Consider the following 23,920-nt stretch of genomic DNA (forward strand, 5'->3'; position numbering starts at 1 on the left):
AGGGCTTATGCCCGAAACGTCGATTCTCCTGTTCCCTGGATGCTGCCTGACCTGCTGCGCTTTTCCAGCAACACATTTTCAGCTCTAGATTCGGAAGGTCCCAGGTTTAATTTCTGCTTTGATTGGAGTTAGATGTGCAAGTCTGAGTTAGAATTGATTCATTTTGCCTTCATATGGATGGGATTTCTAATTTTGATTGCAATCCAGCATTTTCAGCTTTGATATACATGTATGTGGGCTATCTGGTGAGAAGGGGATGGAGTTTGATTTGGCTCAAGGTCAAATAGTCCACCTGTAAAGCTGGCCTACAAGGTATGTATGCTTTTCTTTCAAAAGAAATCCAATTGATTCACAAATGATGCTGTTTCAGTGCAAGTACAATTGTAAGAAAAGCAATGTCAAAGCCTGATGAAAGGCTTTTGCCCGAAACTTCAATTTACCTGCTCCCCGGATGCTGCCTAACCTGCTGTGCTTTTCCAGCACCACTCCAAGCTTGACTCTAATCTCCAGCATCTGCAGTATCCACATTTGCCTAATGTCAAAGTCTGTGCTGTCTGCTATTGCTTCGTATTGTTATCTGCCTGAATTGGCCATGTTTCAAACAATGCATGTGGAACAAGTGATATGGAAGGAATTGGCAGCAAGTCAATGAAGAAAGTAAATTCTATATTTGAATTTTCCATCCCTCTCTCTTCACCAGTTTCTTCCTTTGTCTACAAAATGGCCCATACATTCAGAGGGCAAACAGTAAAACGCACGCATACCGCTCTTTCAATAAATCAGATATACCACAACACTCAAACAGTGATATCAATAATAAAATAAAGTTATCCCTCCTCCAATGTTTAACAATTCTCATCAAGATAAAAGCCCCAGGGATAAAATATCTCTGCTCTTCTTTGTCAAATGGTGGATGTGCTGAACTGGAAATCAATTTAAATGCAATACAGTCAGACGGCTGTCAGCTTCAGAGTTCAAAATGTCAAACAAACGCCATGAATTTGGAAAGGACAGAGCTCCTCAGAGAAATGTATGCAGAATGTTCTGGCAATTGATTAGAACCAGCCTACAAATGTGAGTCAGCAAAAAGGAGGTGATAGAACTGCAAAATGTTTCTCATATAACAAAGGTCAAGAGAGGTTATCAGTCAGCCTCACTGATGTTCAATATTTATTCTAGATTGCAAGTGCTAGGCCAATTTCTAAAAATTTAGAGACTGTCCAAATGTTAGTCCGATTTGGATTCCATCAGAGAAAATGACAGTGCACAATAATCACACCTCTAATCGATTGTGACTAGACATGTGATAATTTAAGCAAAACATTTGCTTCCATGTTTGATGACTGTAGGGAGCTACAAGACATATCTTATAAAAGACAATGGCAATTAAAATAAAAACTGAAAGAATTACAGATGTTGTAAATCAGAACTGAGGAAGGGTCACGAGACCCGAAACATAACTCTGATTTCTGTCGACAGACACTGCCAGACCTGCTGACCTGTTGCAATTAAAATAAAACTGTCTATCCTGCTTTGTAATTTACAGAGCATACTTTGAGTGCTTCTTTCTGAAGGTCTAACAAGATTTTAAGAATAAGTTACACACAGGGGTCAGAATTTACTATTCCCCCCATGGCACATTTTGATGCCCCAGAGAGTGGGCACTCTTTTGGTCAGGTCCGTGCCTACTGGGGGCCATGCTGAATGCCCATCTCTGCCCAAATCATTCCAGGGGTGGTGAGGTTCGCAGATGGGGACTTTGCCCAAATGCTAATTGAGGTTTTTAAAATAGACTATCAATGCCTATTTAAGGGCTTCATCAGGTTGCTGCTAGTTATCAACCAGCAGCTGGCAGGGGGAGTTGCCTTCTGGGTAGTGCAATAACAAAACCCTTTATGGCAGTAAGTACCACACACTGCAGCTACTCCTCAGTTTGGTTGGTCAGCAAACCCAGCAGCACCAGAGACTGGTAGAGGATGCTGCCGGTACTGCATCCAGTTTCAGGTAAAGGCCTCAATGTCTCCTGGACTAAAGGTCTCTGTTTAAAAAAAAAACAGGCTGGACAGTATTGGTAAAGCCCACTCAACACTCGATACAAGTCTGCTCCAGTTTAAACATACTCTGCTCTAAACTTGGAAGAAAAGAGATTTAGGAGGACAAGGGACAGGATCTTTGATTCAGAGGTGAGGGCTTTGGGCAGGGTGCATGTGGCCACAATAAAGGAGGCGGAGTGGGGGGGTGGAAGGACTTGTGGGAGGGGGTCTGTGTGGGGAGGAAGGAAGAAGTCTACTATCTGGTGGAGGAAAGAGGCCTTGATGCACAATTTCAGCATCTAAAATGATGGGACCCCATAGGAGTTAGCAAGTTTTGAGAAGATTTGTAGCTTAGGTTAACGTTCTGAATGTAAGTTTGCTCGCTGAGCTGAAATGTTCCTTTTCAGACGTTTGTCACCATACTAGGTAAGCTCATCGGTAAGCCTCCAGAGAAGCTCCAGGGGAGGGTCATTGATGACGTTATCTCTAATGGTGATGAAATGTCTAAAAACGAACCTTCCAGCTCAGCAAGCAAATTTACATCCATGATGGGACTCTGTTTCCTTCCTGCACTTTTAAAAGCTGGTAAACAAAAACAACCTGCCCACTCCCACCCACCTGCCCACACACCCCCTTTGACCCCTCCCCCTTCCCCACCTCACCATTCTACCATTTTTGTGCTGTTGTCAAGATAATATGGGGTCAATTGAGCTTTTCATAATTTCAATTGAGCCTTATTGATTCACACCTGGTGGGTGGACTGCTGATTTTGGCACCCATCTACCTTCCATATTAAAGGGTTAACCTGGGAGTGGGTGGGAAGTGGGTCATTTGGACAACCTCCCTTTTTTAATGAAAGCCCCCACCATTGAAGACTGTAATTTCCAGCAAGGGGGGCTCTCTCATTTATATCTGTCCTCTGAGTAGTGCTGTCTGTAATGGAGAGCTCCTGGCCTGGTTGATCAGCAGGTTCCGGGGGCAGGATTTTCACCTCCAGGAAAATCAAAATGGAGACCACTAATATGATTGATCTTCTCCAATATGAGGCCCTCAGCTACTGTCCAGCCTGCAGCCAAGACCTGTGTTTCCCAGATTAAATGCTGCCCTGCATGTTTTATAAGGTTTTCAAATGGAAAAAGGAAACCATAAAATACATCTATGGTATACAAGAGGCAGTGGTACAATAAGAGATACATCTTTCATATAGGTTATGGTATGTTTGCTAGTATCATATGCTGTTTCACTTAGAGAGGTGCATTACATACAGAGATAGCAGAAACTTTGATTCAATAGACAGCATTCCAGAGAGTGTACTATACTCTAGAATTGCCAAAAAACAACAATATTGAAACTTGTAAGAACACATACTTACCTCTTGCCCAGTGGCAATGTCTATTGCAGTGTATACAGTGCCTGATGCTCTAAAGAAATAAAGTAAAATAGGAACTATTAGCACACTCAATGTCAAACATTTCTGATATTTTCATGGACATTACTCAGTGAAGAATAGAGCTGCATTTCAAGTTCTGCACCAGAAGTCCACAACTAGCTCCAATAGAGATAAGAACAAAGTGTAATACAAAGCACAAGTCTTTGCTTGGGCCAGAATGTTGTATTCATCGTGAACCTGCCAGATTCTGTTGCATTGCTAGGGCAGTTCCTGAGAGACAACAGACTACATTTTATACAGTATTGTTCAGAAGAATCTACAAGATAACACCGAGGAGGGTTTTTGTTTGAAATCATGGGAAAAATTGAAAGAACACACCGATCATTTCTAACTTTCTTAAAGGCTAGACTTAAATATGGAATATTATTTCACATAAATTTGCATATAATCATGAGTTGATTTTCTGAAACACAAGGCTGAGCACTATTCCAAACTGCTGGAAAGCTTCCTGTTCAGGATGGGTGGAATTTTCATTGAACTTCATATAAACAAGCCCAGAGTCCATCTTTTTACATGGCTACGAAGAGAATAATCCAATTTTCTAAACGTTTAATCAATTGTTATCTCAACCTTTTGCTTGCTTTCATCAGTATATTTGACTCCATCTTTTATCAATAGCATTTAAAAAAGTATCATCACAACTAATTGCATTTTTCCTTCCTTTTTCTTTTCCATTCACCCTCCTGAGTTTAGTCAGGATGTGAAAGCTCAGTCAATTTCACCAAGAAGAGCAGGGCAGAAGAGTGAGATGTCTTGCCTCCTCAGAGACGCAAAGGTGGGGTCAGAGTGAGAGCCAATTGGAACAACTGAAATAAATTTATTGGAGTTAAGGCACTAATTATAGATTATTAAAAAAAAGAAAGAAAGAGAGATGTAGGCATATCTCTAACAAGGCAGCGAAACTAAGTAAATTGAGAAAGTTTCAGAGAGGTGCTAAATGAATATTTTTCATTTGTTTTCACTCAAGAAAAGGAGAATATTGTAGAGGAGAAGACTGAGATATGGGCTATTAGACTAGAAAGGATTGAGGTTGGTAAGGAGGAGGTGTTATCAATTCTAGAAGGTGTGAAAGTAAATAAGTCCCCTGGGCTAGATGGGATTTATCCGAGGATTCTCTGGGAAGCTGGGGAGGAAATGGTGGAGCCTTTGGCCTTGATCTTTGGCTCGTCATTGTCTACAGGTTTAGTACCAGAGGACTGGAGGATTGCAAATGTTGTGCCCTTGTTCAAGAAGGGCAGTAGAGATGACCCAGCTAATCATAGACCAGTGAGCCTTACGTCTCTTGTAGGAAACGTTTTGGAAAGGACTATAAGAGATAGGATTTATAATCATCTCGTAAGCAACATTTTGATTGGACATGGTTTCGTCAAGGGCAGGTCATGACTCACAAACCTCATTGACCTTTTTGAGAAGGTGACCAAGCATGTGGATGAGGGTAGGGCAGTTGACGTGGTGTACATGGACTTCACTAAAGCCTTTGATAAGGTTTCACATAGTAGGCTTTTGGAGAAAATGTGGAGGCATGGGATAGAGAATGATTTAGCAGTTTGGATTAGAAACTGGCTTTCTGTAAGAAGGCAGTGAGTGGTGGTTGATGGAAAATATTCAGCCTGGAGTCCGGTTACTAGTAGTGTGACATAAGGATCTGTTTTGGGACCACTGCTGTTTGTCATTTTTATAAATGACTTGGATGCAGGCATAGCTGGATGGGTTAGTAAGTTTGCAGGTGACACTAAAGTCGGTGGAGTAGTAGACAGTGTGGAAGAATGTTGCAGGTTGCAGGGGGACTTGGATAAACTGCAGAATTGTGCTGAGAGGTGGTAAATGGAGTTCAATGCAGATAAATGTGAGGTGATAATGCAGATAAATGTGGGGAGCAAACAGGAAGGCAGAATGCTGGGTCAATGGAAAGACTCTTGGCAGTATAGATGTGCAGAGGGATCTTGGTGTCCATGTATATAGTTCCCTGAAAGTTGCCACCCAGGTTGATAGTGCTGTTAAGAAGGCATAGAGTGTGTTTGGTTTTATTGGGAGAGTGATTGAGTTCTGGAGCTGTGATATCATGCTGCAACGGTACAAAACGCAAGTGCGGCCTCACTTGGAATACTGTGTACAGTTTGGTCGCCCCATTACAGGAAGGATGTGGAAGTATTGGAAAAGATGCAGAGGAGATTTACCATGATGTTGCCTGGTCTGGATGGAAGGTCTTATGAGGGAAGGCCGAGGGAATTGTGTCTGTTCTCATTGGAGAAAAGAAGGCTAAGGGGGGGGGGGATTTAATAGAGACATACAAGATGATCAGAGGATTAGATAGGGTGGACTGTGAGAGTCTTTTTCCTAGGATGACGACATTAGCTTGCACGAGGGGGCATAGCTGCAAATTGAGGAGTGATAGATTTAAGACATATCAGAGGCAGGTTCTTTACTCAGAGTGGTAATGGTGTGGAATGCCCTGCCTGCCAATGTAGTTCACTCAGCCACATTAGGGGCATTTAAACAGTCCTTGGATAAGCATATGGATGATAATGGGATAGTGGGGGATGGGCTTAAATTAGTTCACAGGTAGTGCAACACCGAGGGCCGAAGGGTCTGTTCTGCACAGTATTGTTCTATGTTTACACTAAAGAGCAAGAGCTCGTTGGAGACCACAGCTTAGCTCTAAATACTGCGTATTTAGAAACAGAACTGTCAGAAATAGCTTACTAAACCAATGCTAGTGTTACAAACCTCTGTAATTAAACCTGTCTGCTACAAGTTGCACACTAACTTTACTGACCAGGATCAAGTTAAATGACAACCAAAGCTGGGATCCATGGCAATAAGACCCCTCATTGTATGTACTGGATGAAGTTATTGCATGTGTCACCATTTTTAACCTCCCCTACATATCACAAGATGACATTAACAAATAAAACACTCCAGTAAATCTCAGTCAATTCTGTACTGTTCCTTGCACCATGAAATGTAACAAAATACACAAATACCATGTTTACCAATATCAATAGGCTCACTGTACAAGTTAATTAAACTGAAACAGGACAAATTGCTTTTAGACGCTGCATGTACATATAATGAACTGATACACTTACAAATTTCCTCATTGATTGGACAGAGGGGAGATATTCCCCCATCTCTCATTCTTCCAGAATTCTTTATGTCAGGAATTAGCCCATGGACCTGCCAATAAAATCCCCCATTTTCAATAAGGAGCAGTTTCCACTGCAATAACATTGTCATTTTAGCTCATCCTCCTGTTCAGTGTTTCTGAACAAAACCCATTCCAACATTTTTGACATGAGTAACTCTAGGAAGCGCTGCATGACCTGTATTGTCTCATATTAATCTCGTATGTCAGAACACATAATCCTTAGCTGAATGGTATTCCAAATAATTGACATGAAATAACACACCAGCCAGCTTTGCCTGTGAGTTAACAACTTGAGAGCTGAATACAAATGAAAGCAACATTATTTCTAGGTAAAATAGATAAAGATTCTGAATTGTTACCAGTGAGCTTTGTTAGCCTTTAACTTCTAACAGAACAAGAAACAAATGTCGATATTATGACAGGATGACTCAGTGATGTTAGATAATAACAGCCAATTTTAAAGAATTGTCTACAGAAAATGCTGGAAATGCACAGCAGATCTGGCAACACTGGTGCGGAAAGAGTTACAATTTCAGGTGGAGGATCATTCAAGACCAGTTCTATGAAAACCAGGAACCTGAAATGTTAATTTTACGTCTTTATATACCATTTTGATTCCATATATATGTAGTAGGTTATCACTGACTGGAGTGAGGCTATTTGACCTGCAAACCTTCAGTCTCCTTTTTGGTAGGCAGACATCATTTCTGATACTTTTCCATCCTCTGGCACAATTAGAGCTCCACTGATGTTTGTAAAAATACATAGACAGAAACTCTGCCGTTTTGTTTCAAACATCCATTGTGATCCTCAGGTGTATGCCATCATTCCCCACTGATTTTTCTACTTTTAAGTCTGAGTAATATGTTTAGTAACACTTTGTTTTTGAGTGATAACCCCTGCTATACAAAGGTCTATGATCCCAAATTCTGTCCCTTCTTCGCTGAAGGCAGAAAACAGCAAAGATCACATGGGTAGTGCAATCAATTGGTTCCCTAAACTTGTCCTGCCAGTGAGCCATTTTATAGACAGTGGAACTGGAAGCAAACTGGTTGCCTTCAGAAAAGATCCAGCTTTTTTCTGTAAACAAATACCCCCAGTTAGGTGCCTGTGAATTTTGTTGTATGAGAAACATTGTTAAGTGGAGAAGAGCCCCCCTGCTCAGAAGGTTCTGGTTTTATAAAGCAAGGTGGTGGTTTGGGACTGAGAATGTAGTGCCGTTGGGAACCTAGCTATCCCCCCCTCATCACCACCACTACAGAGTGGCTTCTCCTTCAGCATTGCATCCTCTGCTTTCTTAAATATTTTGTCTCTGGTACGCTGAAGTCTACGTGCATCAGTGACTAGTGCTCAATGGTGCTATTGAGCTAGTGCCTCTCCAATGGGGCCACGTGCTTTCAGTGGTGACTACAGCCCCAGAAGCAGACACTAAATTGGTGGCCGCTAGCACTGAAGCCTCGTGTAGGCCTGTATTCTAGCATCACCCACTTTCTTCCAATGTCTGGTCATCTATCCAGTCAATAAATTCAGGCCAACGCCTACATCAAACTATAGATGATAATATCAATATATGGCCCTCTATATTATTCAATCCAATATTCACCTCACATATATATTAAAAGTTTGATTTACCTTTTCATTTCTATTCCAGACTCTGACAAATCCATACCTGCCACAAATACATTAAAATAAATCAATCCTTACTCATTTACTGCAGTCCTACTCGGCTGACTTCTCATGTCAATGGTTATAGGAAACAGATGGAGAAATTTTGGCATTTGGGAAATTTGAAACATCTGATAAACTGGGCTTTTGAAATGATCTCAGAGGTAATGACTGTACGATATTGTCAGTAAATGGAAAAGGCAAACCCAGGAGGAAATAAATTAACTTTTTATGAATTACACTCTAAGACTGGTATCAAGAAATACACAGATGAATGGATTAGACTCTGAGGAGGTAGAGGTAAGACGACTGATCTGTTTTAAGGAACAACTGGATGCAGGAATTCAGGACTAGAACTTATATGGATGGTTGAACTGAATTTCTTCATTTGTAACTAGTCTGCAAACTTGTAAACTGGAGTGAATCAACTTGCAGTGATTACTACTGCAGTGTATTAAGGCCATTAGTCCCTACATTTGTATTGTGGAGAATCAGCAGGGATCGCCACTGAAATACTAAAATGATGATGGACTGGCACTCTGGACATGAACTCATGACCTCAATTGCCCTTGACTGGAAGGAAGAGAGCATGTCGAGAGATCTCAGAGACACCGTAATTGTCACCATCTTCAAGAATGGAGATTGGTCCGACTTTGGAAATTAGAGCGATTTTCCTTTCGTATGCCACGGGAAAGATCATTGTGAGAAACTTCCTTGACTGTCTCCCCTCAGTGCCTAATGTGTCTCAATGTGGCTCTCCCATCAAGAGGTACATGATTTTCAGTGTGCAACAAATCGAAGTGCAGAGAACAGCACAAACCTCTGTACATGGCCTTCATTGAGCTCACAAAAGGTCTTTGACTCTGTCAACTGTGAGGGATTGTGGAATGATGACATTTAAGCTTGTAATCCTCACGAATGAATCCACCACAGATCTAATACCAGTGAAAACTAGGGTCAAGCAGCACTATGTCATCACATCAACACTCTTCTCCATCCTCCTCACCACAACACTCCACCCCATCTCCATGAAGCTCCATATTGGAGAGAAGCTAACCTATAGGATGAGCATGAGACTATTTAACCTTTGACACATTCAGGCCAGAACCAAGACCACCCCAATGATCTTCTCTGCACTGCTAGGATAGACACAGTGTTCGTTTGTCCCCAGTATCTTTCCAATATCTCTGCTCCTGCATCACCTGCCACCAAGGCTCATGCTCTTCCACTCTCACTATTGCATGCAACATCTTTGCTCACTCACTCTCACCCACCTACAAGCTTAATATTCCCCCATGGCCTCTGTATTGCTTATGCACTCACACAGAACACCTCACCTACCTTTCCCTCACTTTCGCCAACACTCACTCTGGTTTCCATCCTGCCCCGAACCTCTCATATTACTTACCTTGCACACCTTCTGGTGCTGCCTACTCATTCCATCGGAGTGCCTCACCATCTTTTGACCACTTGCAACAACACAAACAGCCATACCACCCACTTTCATCCTACTCAGTCCCTCCTTTTCTTCCATTACAGAAGGGAGCAACTCAGAGTAGGGCAGAAAGTGGTCAGATGGATGGACAGTTGCCTGACGCAGGAGACCTTCTCCCTTCTTCTCCTCAATGCCTGCTCCTACGGGGATGCAAGACATCCATTGCCCATTGGAGTTAATTACCACTCTTCACTCCACTGCAATGCTTCCCAAACAAGCCCATCAGAGGAGTGCCCATGAGAGTTGTGAGGGGTTGCTAAATACCAGAAACCAAAGTCCATGGATGAGGGGTGTGTGGCACTGGTGCCCATGGATCATGCTCTGATTTTTCAGCTCTTCCAAACTCCTGAATTGTCTGCTTTGGAGTTGCATGGCTAACCATGACCCACCCCCTAGCCTGCAGAGGCGTGGAGCTCCTGACCAGACGCCTGACTGTGGCCAATCCCCTGGACTGGTAATTGGAGGCCTGACAACATGGAGGCTGTCTGTGATGAGCTAAATTTGCCTGATCCCCATTCCAACTTTCATAACGAGAATTCTCAAACCAACCTTGTTCGGTGCATTTGGTAAGATAGGAAGCAAATTGTGGTTTTAACAAGCCACTTGACAAACCATGATCCCCCTTAATTGGCAAATTGTTGCTATCTCAGGTGACACTTGTCTTGCCATTCGGCAGATGCCTAAAAAATGCAGCAATTTCTCACATTATTCAGTTACAAATCACAACATAGCCCATGCGATACAGGCCCCTTTAAAGTAGGATTCACCCACTGTGACATTTCTGGAGATGACAGAACTGGATAGGTACTTGTAACCTTTAAAACAGCTCTTTTATATGGACATTGCAGGTACTCTCTAAATATTCATAAGTGGAGTATGATCATTGAGATTTAATAACAGCTTGTTGTGTACAAATGCAAATGGAATACTGCCTGTTTTGTTTCTCCACTTGAGACCAATTTCTGGGTGCTAAGATGTGCACAAACTTGTAAATGCAGATGAAACACATTTATGATAATCATAACATTTAAATATATGCTTTGGGTAATTGTTGAACAAAAATGAGCATAGGTACAGATTGTGCAGTTTTGTTCAAGAATTTAAGATAAGAATTTGCTTATTGCAATTTCCATCAGAAGATGAAATTGCTGTAATGGGAGTTAACATGCTAAAAAGGGCATTGTCTGGGCGGCACGGTGGCACAGTGGTTAGCACTGCTGCCTCACAGCGCCAGAGACCCGGGTTCAATTCCCGCCTCAGGCGACTGACTGTGTGGAGTTTGCACGTTCTCCCAGTGTCTGCATGGGTTTCCTCCGGGTGCTCCGGTTTCCTCCCACAGTCCAAAGTGTGGACTTGTTGGGCCGAAGGGCCTGTTTCCACACTGTAATGTAATGTAATCTAATCTAGTCTATAAATTAATAGGTTTCATTAGCAATCATTATTTAACACTTTGAATTTGGTATTACATTGATAGTCTTTTTGGAAGAGGACAGATGAAATGAACATTTCACATTGGCATTGTGTTCTGTGTGAGTCAGAGGGTCTACCTGCTCACTGTGCGACACTGCACAACAATGCATATTAATATACCAGTTGTCCTCATCAATACTATGTCATACCAGAGTCATGAAATAATTACAGCAGGGAAGGAAACCATTCAGTCTGTTGACCCCCTGCTGGCTCTCTGCAAGTGTAATTGCAAGCCCCATTGCCTAGCCTTTTCTACATAGCCTACAATTTTTCTCTCTGCTGATATTTATCCTATTCCCTTTCAAAAGCCGCAGTTAGATCTGACACCACCAGCTTCACGCAGCACACTCCAGATTGTAACTGCTTGCTGAATAAGAAAAGTTTTCTTTCCTTAAGTTGTCTTTGTTTCTTTTGCCAAATACTTTAAAGCTGTGTCCCCTGATTCTTAACTGTTCCTACCATCAGGAACAGTTCTCCACGTACTCTGTCTCGGCTTATAACTTTGACCATCTCTTCAAACCTCCTCCCAACCTTCACTAAATTGTGCACAAGTAAGCTTAAAAGCAGTTGACATGAGCTCTTGTTATTTAGTTACCTGGTTCACTATAATGGCAGGAGAGGTGTAGTTATTTTCATGTTAGTTCTCACTGAATAACCTTGTGGAACATTCACTAATATAAGAGCAGAAATGGATATATGACCATGCAAGAGCAAACTTACCAGCTTGTTTGACATCAATTGCAAGACTGAAGTAGGAGTACAATGTCCAAAAAAAATCTATTGTTATTGTAAAGCAACATATTCAATTGTGACTGATGAGAAAATTATACTATACAAACAAGATTTGGAGGTGCCAGTGTTGGACTGGGCTGTACAAAGTTAAAAATCACACAACACCAGGTTATAGTCAAACAGGTTTAATTGGAAGCACTAGCTTTCGGAGTGCTGCTCCTTCATCAGTGGTTTCAAAAGCTAGTGCTTCCAATTAAACCTGTTGGACTATAATCTGGTGTTATGTGATTTTTAACTTTATACAAACAAGGATGACGTATCAGGCCTTGCTGGAGTATTATGCTGGAAATCAAGCCCTGCTATTTCCCTTGTTATCATAAAAAATTTAGTAGTACCAAAATATGCAAAGTTCTCAATTTAGTTCACAGACACAGGTTAACATATAACATGGGCCAGGTTTCTGTACTTAACATAAATTCCTATTCATTACAAATAAATAGATTCAAACTTTAGGTAAACAGCAATAAACTGCCAACATATAACTATGAGGTAAGATGCTAACTCTTACAAATCTCTACCTGCACACATATAAGTACGTAGACACAGAGAGATAATAAAATGTTGGTGTTAAAAGGTGGAGGGAAAAACTGGGAAGGCTGTTCAATGCACCCTGTTCACTGATACAATTCCTCAGGAGTCCTTCATCAGGAGTGAGCTCATTCCGGATGAAGGTTTCCTCCCCGAAACGGTGATTTTCCTGCTCCTTGGATGCTGCCTGACCAGCTGTGCTTTTCAAGCACCACTCTAATCTTGACTCTGATCCCAGTATCTGCAGTCCTCACTTTCGCCAAGTCTCAAGAATGGCCTTGTTGCCTAGAAGCCAATTGAGGAGGAGAAAGTGAGGACTGCAGATGCTGGAAATCATAGTCGAAGAGTGTGGCGTTGGAAAAGCACAGCCAGTCAGGCAGCACCGAACAGGAGAGTCAATGTTTCATAAGCTCTTCATCAGGAATGGAGTTGCAGAGGAAATGGTCCCTCTGAAACACATATAGGGATGGGGAGGGGAATATATTCCTGGTAGTGGGGTCTGTTTGTAGGTGGCAGAAATGGCAGAAGTTGATGCATTGTATCCGGAGATTGGTTAGGGGGGACAGTAAGGTTCCGTCCTTGTTGTGTTTGGAGGGGGAGGGTTCAAGGGCGGAGGCACAGGAAGTGGAAGAGATGCGCTGGAGGGCACCATCGACCACGTGGGAGGGGAAATTGCAGTCTTTGAAGGAGGCCATCTGGGATTTTCTATGGTGGAATTGGTCCTCCTGGGAGAAGATGCGGTGAAGGCAGAGGAATTGGGTACAAGGGATAGCATTTTACAAAAGGCAGGGTGTAGTCTAGGTCGCTATGGGAGTTGGTTCGGTTTGAGGTAGATGTCAGTGATGAGTTGGTTGCCAGAAATGGAGATGGAGAGGTCCAGGAAGGGGAGGGAGGTGTCCGAGATGGTCCAGGTGAATTTGACGTCAGGTGGAATGTGTTCATGAAGTTGATGATCTGCTCAACCTTCTCATGGGAGCATAGGGTGGTGCTGATACAGTCATCAAAATAGTGGAGGAAAAGGTGCAGAATGGTGCCAGTGTAGCTGAGGAAAATGGACTGTTCCACATACTCGATGAAGAGGCAGATAAGGCTGGGGCTCATGCGGGTGCCCATGGCTATGCTTTTGGTCTGGAGGAAGTGGGAGGATTCAAAGGAGAAATTGTTGAGGGTGAGGACCAGTTCAGCCAATCGAATGAGTGTCAGTGGAAGGGTACTGGTAGGGACGTTGGGAGAGGAAGAAACGGAGGGCTTGGAGGCCTTCATCATAGCGGATGGACGTGTACAGAGACTGGATGTCCATGGTGAAGATGAGGCATTGGGAGCCTCATGGAGGAGGTGGAGGGCGTGGGTGGTGTCCTGAACGTATGTGGGGAGATCCTGGACCAAGGGGGACAGGATGGTGCCAAGGTATGCGGAGATAAGTTCAGTGGGGCAGGAGCAGGCGGAGACGATAGGTTGACCGGGGCTGTCAGGTTTGTGAATTTTGGGTAGGAGGTAGAACCGGACAGTGCAGGGTTCTGGGACGATGAGCATGGAGGCTGTTGGTGGGAGATCCCCTGGGGTGATGAGGTTGTGGATGGTCTGGGAGATGATGGTTTGGTGATGGGAGGTGAGGATGTGGTCGAGGGGGCAGTAGGAGGAGGTGTCCATGAGTTGGCACCTGGCTTCAGCAATGTAGAGATCAGTGAGCCAAACTATAACTGCTCCCACCACCCCTTGCTCACTGGTTTGATAGAGAGGTTGGAGTTGGAGCAGAGGGAGTGGAGGGCTGTGCATTGTGAGGGTGAGAGGCCGGAGTGGGTGAGGTGATCAATGTCATGGCGGCAGTTAGAAATGAAGAGACTGAGGGTGGGAACAGACAAGTACGGGGTGTCCAGGTAGATGCGGTGTGAAGGAGGCAGGAGAAGGGGTCCTCAGAGGGTGGGTGAGAGTCCTGATGGAAAAAGTAACCATGGAGGCAGAGGCGGCAGAAGAAAAGTTCGAGGTCACAACACATGTTGAATTAATTGATCCAGGTGCATAGAGGGATGAAGGTGAGGCCATTACTGAGAACTGATTATTCATCCTCAGTGATGAGAAAGTCTGGGGGAATGGTAAACACATGGCAGAGCTGGGAGCTAGGACCTGGTGTGGGGCTGGAGTTGGGAGTAGGGAGGCGGAGACTGTCTCTGTAGTGGGTGTGGTTATGGGATCAGGGGTGATATCATCAATGGAAGATGAAGAGCTCATGCTTGAAACATCGACTCTACCGCTCCTCGGATGCTGCCTGACTGGCTGTGCTTTTCCAACAACACACTCTTCGACTCAAAACCAATTGATGTCCTTAAGTGACCACATAAGGATTCATTCTACTTCTACTGGTATTCAACCAGAGGAGGACAGGGGTCATTCCATTGCGGGCAACTTGTCAAGTGTACTCTGTTGAGTATGCCTGTAGCCTGATGGGGGTGTTCCTTCTATTTGAATAGCCCAAGGTGCACAGAAACACCAGCTGGCAACATGAATTACCAAAAGGTGAAGATCCATAATAATAATAATAATAATAACACCAACCCTACTATAATGTCCCAGATTTTCCTGGACAAACCCACCTGACTCACTTTCTCTCCAGACTCCTGCAGTGAACCTACAGCTTAAGTTTCCATCCTGCTGACAATGCAAGTATGGACAGCTGTCAGTCAGAGGCAGGAAACCCCTCCTCCAATGGCCTGAAGATGAGAAACTGCGTAATCTTTGTGCTTGTGCACCTATCGATAGGACGTAGAATCCCATCTTGACCATGTTTTAAGCACTTATCCTCAAGTTTATATTCCAAATACCAAGTCTAGTCCTTTTTAAAATTTTACAATCCAGTGTTTACTTTTTATTTTTATTCCAATCAAATGTACAAATCACATTTCTCCACATCTGGCTTCTATCACCTAAAGCAATAAACTACATAAAGCTTCTGACGTCAACTACAGCCTCCTTCAAATGTGCCAAACTTCTTACTTCAGTTCAAATTTTGACATCTGGTCCCTCAAATCTGACAGTGAGGAGATAATTTATATAGACACTGAAAAGTCAAGGAGGTGTACAAATTCCTATCAATGTGGGGAGTGTCTCTAATGACCTGCTTCAGTTCAATAATCTTCCATTAGCCATTATCTTTTCTTAGAAGAAACACTTTGGGCAACTATCTTTTTATGATGCCACATGCATTCTCATTTTATCAACAAACTTTCAATCTGACAATGAGTTCCAAATTATATTATACCAGTGCATTACAAACATCCATCCAAGGAAAGCACAGACAAAATAATGGTACAATCCAAATGAAATTTTACAAAGTAATGGTGTGCTCTACACTTATTTTTGTGGCAGCGTCAGACCTTGCATGTACCCCCAAAATGTATAACTTGGTTAACATATGCCTTTTCTCTTTTGTTCTTGTATATGGGAGCCACAGGAAGTCAGCAAGTAGGAGTGACAACTAAAATTCCAGCATTTAGATCACAGAACTGTTAGTGCACAAAAGAAGGACATTCAGACTGTTGTATCTACTGCTTCAGAAGACTGGCACAATGCACCCAGTGCTATTGCCTCACCTTCTCCCCATTACCCTGCACAATCTTTTTCAGCTAATGATCTAAATCACCCTCAAAAAGCATTGATTGAATGACAAGCAGACAGTGCTTTCCAGGAGTGAGCCTCTCGCGTGGTGAAATATTTTCTCACCGTGTCTCAATTGCTTATTTTGCCAATTATCTTAAATTTGTGCCCTCTCATTCTTGATCGCTCTGCAGTGATTATATTGGTGGACCTCACAGAATACAAGTTTCCTAATTGGACTAGATTAACAGCCCAATTCAGAGAGCCCTGTGTTATGGACTAGGTAAAACCACTCAAAACATTCTTATTCAGGCAGCACCACACCATAACTTTGCAATTTGTATTGGTAAGTGTACAGTGAAAATTACCCGGAGATACCTAGGTTGACAACTAGATTTTAAAACAGAAAAATTTATTCACAAAGTTATACAATGAAACACTAAGAACAGAATAAAGAACCCCTACAGAACTCAATCCGACTAGACTTAATTATGTTGTTCCGAATATACACAATAAGCTAACTCCCTTTAAAAACCAGTATAAATGGAACACATGCTTACAGGTTGAAGTTGACTGGCAGAAAAGAGAGAATTTCCACACAACTCCCTGTTGAACTTCCCAGTTCAAGATTGAACTAAAACTGCTCAGCTCAGCTACAGAGCTGACCATTCCCCTTTCTTTATACAGGTCACTTCTAAAACATGACCACTTTGGCCTGAAGTCTCAGCTGTTTACATATAAACAATAGGCCTCTCAAGATCCTTTTCATCTCTGTACCAAACTAGACTGATCAGAGCCTGGCCCAGTTTATTGCCCCTCCTAAAAATAATCAAAGACAGAGTCTCCTTGAGCCAAGGAACAGCTTTTAGTAAAAAAGGGACTAGCTTAGTGACACCTGGTTGACAGATAAAAAAAAAGGAGTGTCAGACATTCTTACACTCCGAGCTGGCTCTGAGGGTGCTCGTCCAGTGTCAAGGACTTTACATATAGAAATAAAGGGGAACTTAGTGACAGGATACTGGCCTCTGTAGAGTTATTTAAGTTCCAGAATGGAAGCAGATGTCCAATACCTACTCTGTTAAAACCCCTCATGAATTTAATTACCTCCCTAAGGAAAACAGAGTCTTAATTTCTCCATTCTCTCTACATAACTGAAGTCCCCTTATGGTGGAACCAGTCCCCTGAACTTTTGTATAGAGAATAAATGGTGAGGAAATGGAAGTTTTGAGAGGTCATGCTGAACAGGAAAACAACTATACAAAGCAGTAAGGAAATTAATCTAATACCAATAATCAATACTGAGAGATAAATATAACTATTATTATAGCCTCTAAAACAGTTTCAGTGACCAGAGCTCCAATTCCAGGAAGTAAAAGCGAAAGTATGGCAAAGAATTGCCCTTCCAATCAGAGGCCATTCCTATTGTACATTTGTAGCTGATAGGCTCATAGCAGTGAATGTAGAAGGGAAATGACCTCAGATTGGAAGGCCAGTGAACTATGGGAATGCAAGTAGTGAGTTTAGCCTTATCCTTGCACATTTGGAATGACAACAGCACTGGAGTGGGGGTTGGGGGGTGGGTGGGTTTGCTGTGTTGAGACTGCAAGCGATGAGTTACCTACTAAGTAGGTGCTGGAGAGGGGGTCAAGGGGGTGAAGGTGAAGTTCTCTCTTTCATGCTCAGGCACCAAAGTGCCACCCCCACTGCCACCAGCCCCAAAAAGCAGCAGTCAAGATAGTGAAGCCAGGGATGCAAATGCAATGTCTGTATCAAGTAAACCCTGATTAGCTTGGGGCCCGATCCCCATTCCATTCCATGGTGATCAGATATAGAGCTTGTATTTTTTTTTAAATCTAGCTCTGTTCCTTGGTTAGCACTGCTAGGTGCCATTTTTTTTAAGGAGTCATCTCTATCAAATACTCCTTTATTTAAGGAGGTTTATTGCTTTTTGTTTAAAATCTGAAATTCATGCTTACAATTTTGTCAAAAACTTACCCTTACAAGCAAGAAATAAATTGAAACAAGAAACCCCACATGAAAAAGATTAGAGAACCTTTCTCGTGACTACCGCAAGAAGATTGATTTTGTAGAGATTGTAACGAGGTCAACCAGGTATACCTCATAGAATGAGTTCCCTGATTGGACCAAGCCAACCAGAGAGCCCTGACTGACAAATAATATCAGAAGTGTCCGATGAATCAGAGCTGGCTCTGAGGGAGCTGGATCAGTGTCAAGGACTCTTAACGTGTAAATAAATGGTAACTTGGTGACATAATACAAGCTTCTGTGGGAGTTATTTAAGGTCTATTTTCCCCTTCTTCCTGATGACCATATTGTTAGGCCACTTTTGAAATATTGTGTGTAATTCTGGTTTCCCTCCTATCAGAAGGATGTTGTGAAACTTAAAAGGGTTCAGAAAAGATTCACAAGGATGTTGCCAGAGTTGAAGGTTTTGAGCTATAGGGAGGGACTGAACAGGCTAGGGCTGTTTTCCCTGTAGCGTCGGAGGCTGAGGGATGACCTTATAGAGATTTATAAAATCATGAGAGGCATGGATAGGATAAATAGAAAAGGTCTTTAAAAGTCATGTGGGAAGAATCAATTATCGATGAGTTTTTGACACATGTAAAGCTCAGTATTGACTTCAGGCACAATTCAATTGAACTCAGCAGGCTAGGTTTTTGTACAAAATACTTCATCTTGAAATTTGTCAGTCTACAGATAATTACAAACACTCAAGCAGAGCAAACATGCAGATTAGTAGGCTTAAAAAAGGGGGAAAATACCTGCACAGGGTCACAGGTAGATAATTAAACACCAAGCAGTAAAACTCAAGCTGTGATTATTAAAATAACATATTAAAGACAACTGTTTCAATATCCTCTATGGTCAAGGGGGAGTGAAATAACAATCAGTTGTTCCTGCTATGCAGGAAATCATGAGGTAACTTAATCTCTTGACTAAATTTGAAACCTATAATTGAAGCTTTTAGAAATCATATCAAAGGGAAATTACAAAATTAGCATATATAGCTATCCTCCAGTTAAATCAGTGAAGCTTGAGCAACATTCAAGGAATGGTGCTGGAGGGCATGGGGAAATTGCAAATGTTACATTTCTTTTGAAAAGAAAAGATAAAGCCAGCAGCTGCAGGCCAATCCATTTAACCTTAGTATTGGGGAAGCAATGATAATTTTGGGAAAACATCAGTAGTCACTAAGGCAAACATGAACTAATTAAGGGCGTCAGTATGGATTTGTTAATTGGTTCTTGGGTAGGCCAAAAATAAGATACAAAATTTATTAACCAACTGATATTTATTTACATTTACTGATGCCTTTCTACTGTTCTCTATATCTTTGTTCTAGCATTTAAAACTGTAGCTCAAATCTAATCTGTGAACCGACATGTGGCATCACAAATGACTACTTCAGCAACACCATGAATGAATTGTTCCACCATAGAAAATCAAGCCGATTGAAGGATCACCTCGAATATTGTGTTCAGGTTGACATGAAAGTATCTTTCAAAACGCAAGCAGCTATCAGAACGTGGTGACAGGCAAATAATATATTGAACTGTACCTACGAGGAAACCAATATATTATATAATAGAACCAGTGTTCAAAGTAAATGGAACACTAACATTCAGTGAGATGTAGGATATAGTTCTCTCTACTCCTTAACAGTATGCTTCAATTTAAATCAGTGTTACAATTTAGCTTTTCCCACATGAAGTGTTATGGGCCACTTATTCCAGAATTAGGGATAGCTATAGGCCACAAAACCTATGCTGTTAAGAACCAGGCAGATATGCCTCACATTCATTTCAGACGAAAGCTGTACAGTCAGTAGTCAAAATGAAGCTTTAACCCATCAGATCTGAGCTGTGCCTAAATCTGAGATGAAGGGAAACTATGCAAGAAATTGAATAAATCTTATTAGAGACTGAATGAAACCAAGTCAAGTTTTTTTAATATGCAAAAGTACTCACATTTATTAATTACTGAACATTTTATTTTCAACTAAAACATACTCTTTGTTGATATTTCAAATAATTTTTTGAAGTGATAAATTATAAGGAGTATTATAGTGTATCACTTATTCTTGCTTTCATTGCCAAATAACAAAAATCTAAATCTCTCAAATTTGAGTATATGCATAAATGAAATCTGTTCCTTTCTCAAAAAGATAGGGAATTTTGCTCTGGACTTTCATTCATCCATCACAAACCACTCCTAGTTTTTGGTCATTCATTAGACTCTTTGCAATTTGTAAAGAAACCTGCAGAACCGCCAGGGCTGACATGGAGTACATCTAATTAAACCAAAAGAGAAAATGCTGGAAAATCTCAGCAGGTCTAGCAGCATCTGTAAGGAGAGAAAAGAGCTGATGTTTTGAGTCTAACTGACCCTTTGCCAAAGCTTTGACAAAGGGTCAGTTAGACTTGAAACGTCAGCTCTTTTCTCTCCTTACAGATGCTGCCAGACCTACTGAGATTTTCCAGCATTCTCTCTTTTGGTTTCAGATTCCAGCATCTGCAGTAATTTGCTTTTATCTAATTAAACCAGTCTCTTGGAATATTCATGGTGTTTACAGAATATCTGTGGGTGTTAAGTAGATCAAGTTTAGACTTCTGAATGGCTTCACCTTTGTAAGCATGTTCTTCATGTCTATTAGTTACCAACAGCTTCCCTGGGACTAACTGATGCAAATAAATCAGGTAACCTGAACATATGGCAACATTTTTGCATGACACAGTCTGAGAGCATTGCCCCAATCATTGGCAATACCCTCAGTAACAAAATTCCAGCTCCACACACTGTTCTTACACTTCTTTCTTTGTTTTGTGGTATGGTGCATTGTTGATGTGTCAAATGCAGCACCAATCAAAGCAGGTCATTGTGGTGAAGGGAATTGGGGATGGGGAGAATAAACAAACAATCAGCATCACAATCTCTGGAGAAGCAAATAGGATATCGATGAAGACAGATATTTAGGAAGGCAGGCCCAACTCATGTCAGACACACTGATTACAGTGTGATACAAAGAATGGCTCAGAGCTGAATTGCTGTTTATTGTTCAAATTCTTGTGTCTCCAGTTAAACTGTTAAAACATTTATCAGTAAACAGCCTTTAAAGGATCAAAACAAAGACAAAAATTACTAGTCATAACCATGATTTCAGAGAGGAAAGTCGAGTGACTTCTTTGAGAATCATAACTATTGATGCCACATTTCCACGTTTTAAAATTTTTTTTAAACACAACTCCATATTACAGTGACCATTTTTTTTAGTTAACAAAAAGAAGTCTTTCACCTACCCCTGCCCAATCTTTTCAAATCTTGTGTACTTCTTTTTGGGATCACCCACGCTCACTATGCTTCCTAGGACAAAAGTTCATATTAAGTGTCAAGATATTACAACTGTCACAAAAGACATTGCAAAAACAACATTTTTGTGAAGACAACTCATTAAAAATAAAATGGTGGCATGTTAGAAAGGCAGATTCACCACATGCACTGCTTCCTTTGATGTAAATCTCTCCACTCAGTCTTTCTGTGCACTGAAAACATGAATATAATACTGTTCTGCTAATTGCGCAAATAAGGATTTAAAAAGGGATTCATATCATGATGAGCTGGTCTGCAGTGAGAATGAAAGAGGTTTAAATACATACTTAATTTTTCAAGAATCTCTTCATCTGTCATCTTGGATTTCTTCCTTTGCTTGTCCGTATTTCTGCAAAGCTGGCTGTTCAGACTGGTGGTGATGTTTTCAGGTGGTGTTGTGACTGGAGAGGTTGTCACATCTTTAACAGGAGCCACTGGCACAATGGGCTCAATCACTGAGCGGGTAAAAATCTGCAAAACAGAATTACAGTCACTATCTCTGCACAATTAACTCATTGCACATCTGTAAATTCTTCCCTGAATGCTCAGTCAATTTAGAACTGAACTGCACAAATCAAGGTGATTCTAATTCCATTGCGTAGGAACACAAGAGCAGGAGTGGACCATTCAGCCTGACGAGCCTTTCCTGTCACTCATTCATGGCTTATCATCCACCGAGAAGTCAGAATCAGATTTTACAGCATGGAGAAAGGTCCTTCAACTTATTGGGTCGGCACCAGTAATGAAACATCCATCTATTCTAATTCCATTTTCCAGCACTTGGCCCATATACCTGTAAGCTATGACATTTCATCCAAATATTTTTGAAATGTCTTAAGCATTACTGTCCCTATTACTCTTTCGGTAAGTGTGTTCCATATGCCCACAATCGAGTGAAAAACCTTTCCTCAGATCTTCGCTAAACTTCCTGCTCCTTACCCTAAAACTGCTTGTTACTGACTCCTCTACCAAGAGGAAAAGTTTCTCCCTTGTCTCTCCACCTCAGAACTTTGTACACCTCAATCAAATCCCTCACTAGGCTTCTCTGCTCTAAGGAAAATGGGTTGAGAGTGTGTTACTGGAAAAGTACAGCAGGTCAGGCAGCATCCGAGGAGCAGGAAAATTGATGTTTCCGGCCGGAGCCCTTCATCAGGAATGGAGGGTTGATGAAGGGCTCCAGCCTGAAATGTCGATTTTCCTGCTCCTCGGATGCTGCCTGACCTGCTGTGCTTTTCCAGCAACATACTCTCAACTCTGATCTCCAGCATCAGCAGTCCTCACTGTCTCCCTGTAAGGAAAATGGGCCTAGTCTATCTAGTCTCTCATTTTACCTATTTTCACATGCTAGCCCCATATTCCTTGATGATTTTCATTTCCGGAAATCTTGGCCTTGATTGATTGACCTTCAGCAGCCTGTTAGAGAAGAGAAATCCAAAGATTCTCAGCCTTTTCACTGAAGAAATTCTCATCACTGCCTTAAATGACCAGTCCCTTATTATGAGACAAATACTGAACTCACCAGAGTGAGGGAAAATATTCCAACGATAGCCACTTTGTCACAGACTGCAATACTTTCGTAAGTTTCAATTAGATTTCCTTTCTTCCTGCGAGTCTCTAGAGTATACAAATCCAGTTCCTCAAATTTTTCCACATAAGAGGATCTGCCAACCGAGGTGTTAGTGTGAACATCTGTTGCACTCCCTCAATGCCACAAGAGGCCAGCACCAAGCAGGTTTCTCTGTGCATGCTGATTGTTGGGAGAGAATGTGGTTGGCCCATCAGAGGATGCCCAGCTGCAGAGTAACTCTACTCTAAGATGTCTTCTCCTAATGCCTCACAAATCCCATAACGAACAATCGTCAACCTTATTAAAAAGGAAGTTTTAATCTACTGCTGCTAGCTGTCACTGCTCCCTTGGAATAATTACGACATCAGAAGCTGCCAGCATCTCATTAGCACTTTGGTCCAAATCGTCCACGCTGACCAGACATCCCAATCTGATTTCGTCACAATTGCCAGCACTTGACCCATATTCCTCCAAACTCTTCCTATTCATAGGTTCATCCAGATCCCCTTTAGTCACAGGTGAGGTGCCGGAAGACTGGAGGTTGGCAAATGTGGTGCCACTGTTTAAGAAGGGCGGTAAAGATAAGCCAGGGAACTATAGACCGGTGAGCCTGACATCGGTGGTGGGCAAGTTGTTGGAGGGAATCCTGAGGGACAGGATGTACATGTATTTGGAAAGGCAAGGACTGATTCGGGATAGTCAACATGGCTTTGTGCGTGGGAAAGCATGTCTCACAGACTTGATTGAGTTTTTTTGAAGGAGTAACAAAGAAGATTGATGGGGGCAGAGC

The 23,920-nt window shown here is 41.9% G+C and overlaps 1 protein-coding gene across 9 annotated transcripts in view; it reads right to left on the reverse strand.

Annotated features, from left to right (window-relative positions):
• Positions 1-23,920, reverse strand: part of LOC122557344 (serine/threonine-protein kinase PAK 3) — a 248,127-nt gene that overhangs the window by 28,147 nt on the left and 196,060 nt on the right. For all 9 annotated transcript variants that reach the window (XM_043704955.1, XM_043704958.1, XM_043704959.1 and 6 more), the window contains 3 exons: positions 21,851-22,034; positions 21,494-21,557; positions 3,406-3,454 (listed from right to left, as the gene is read on the reverse strand). In XM_043704955.1, coding sequence (XP_043560890.1) covers positions 3,406-3,454; positions 21,494-21,557; positions 21,851-22,034 — 297 coding nt within the window. The remainder of the gene's footprint in view (positions 1-3,405; positions 3,455-21,493; positions 21,558-21,850; positions 22,035-23,920) is intronic.

This window comes from Chiloscyllium plagiosum, chromosome 15, assembly GCF_004010195.1.
Source record: "Chiloscyllium plagiosum isolate BGI_BamShark_2017 chromosome 15, ASM401019v2, whole genome shotgun sequence".
NCBI lineage: Eukaryota > Metazoa > Chordata > Chondrichthyes > Orectolobiformes > Hemiscylliidae > Chiloscyllium > Chiloscyllium plagiosum.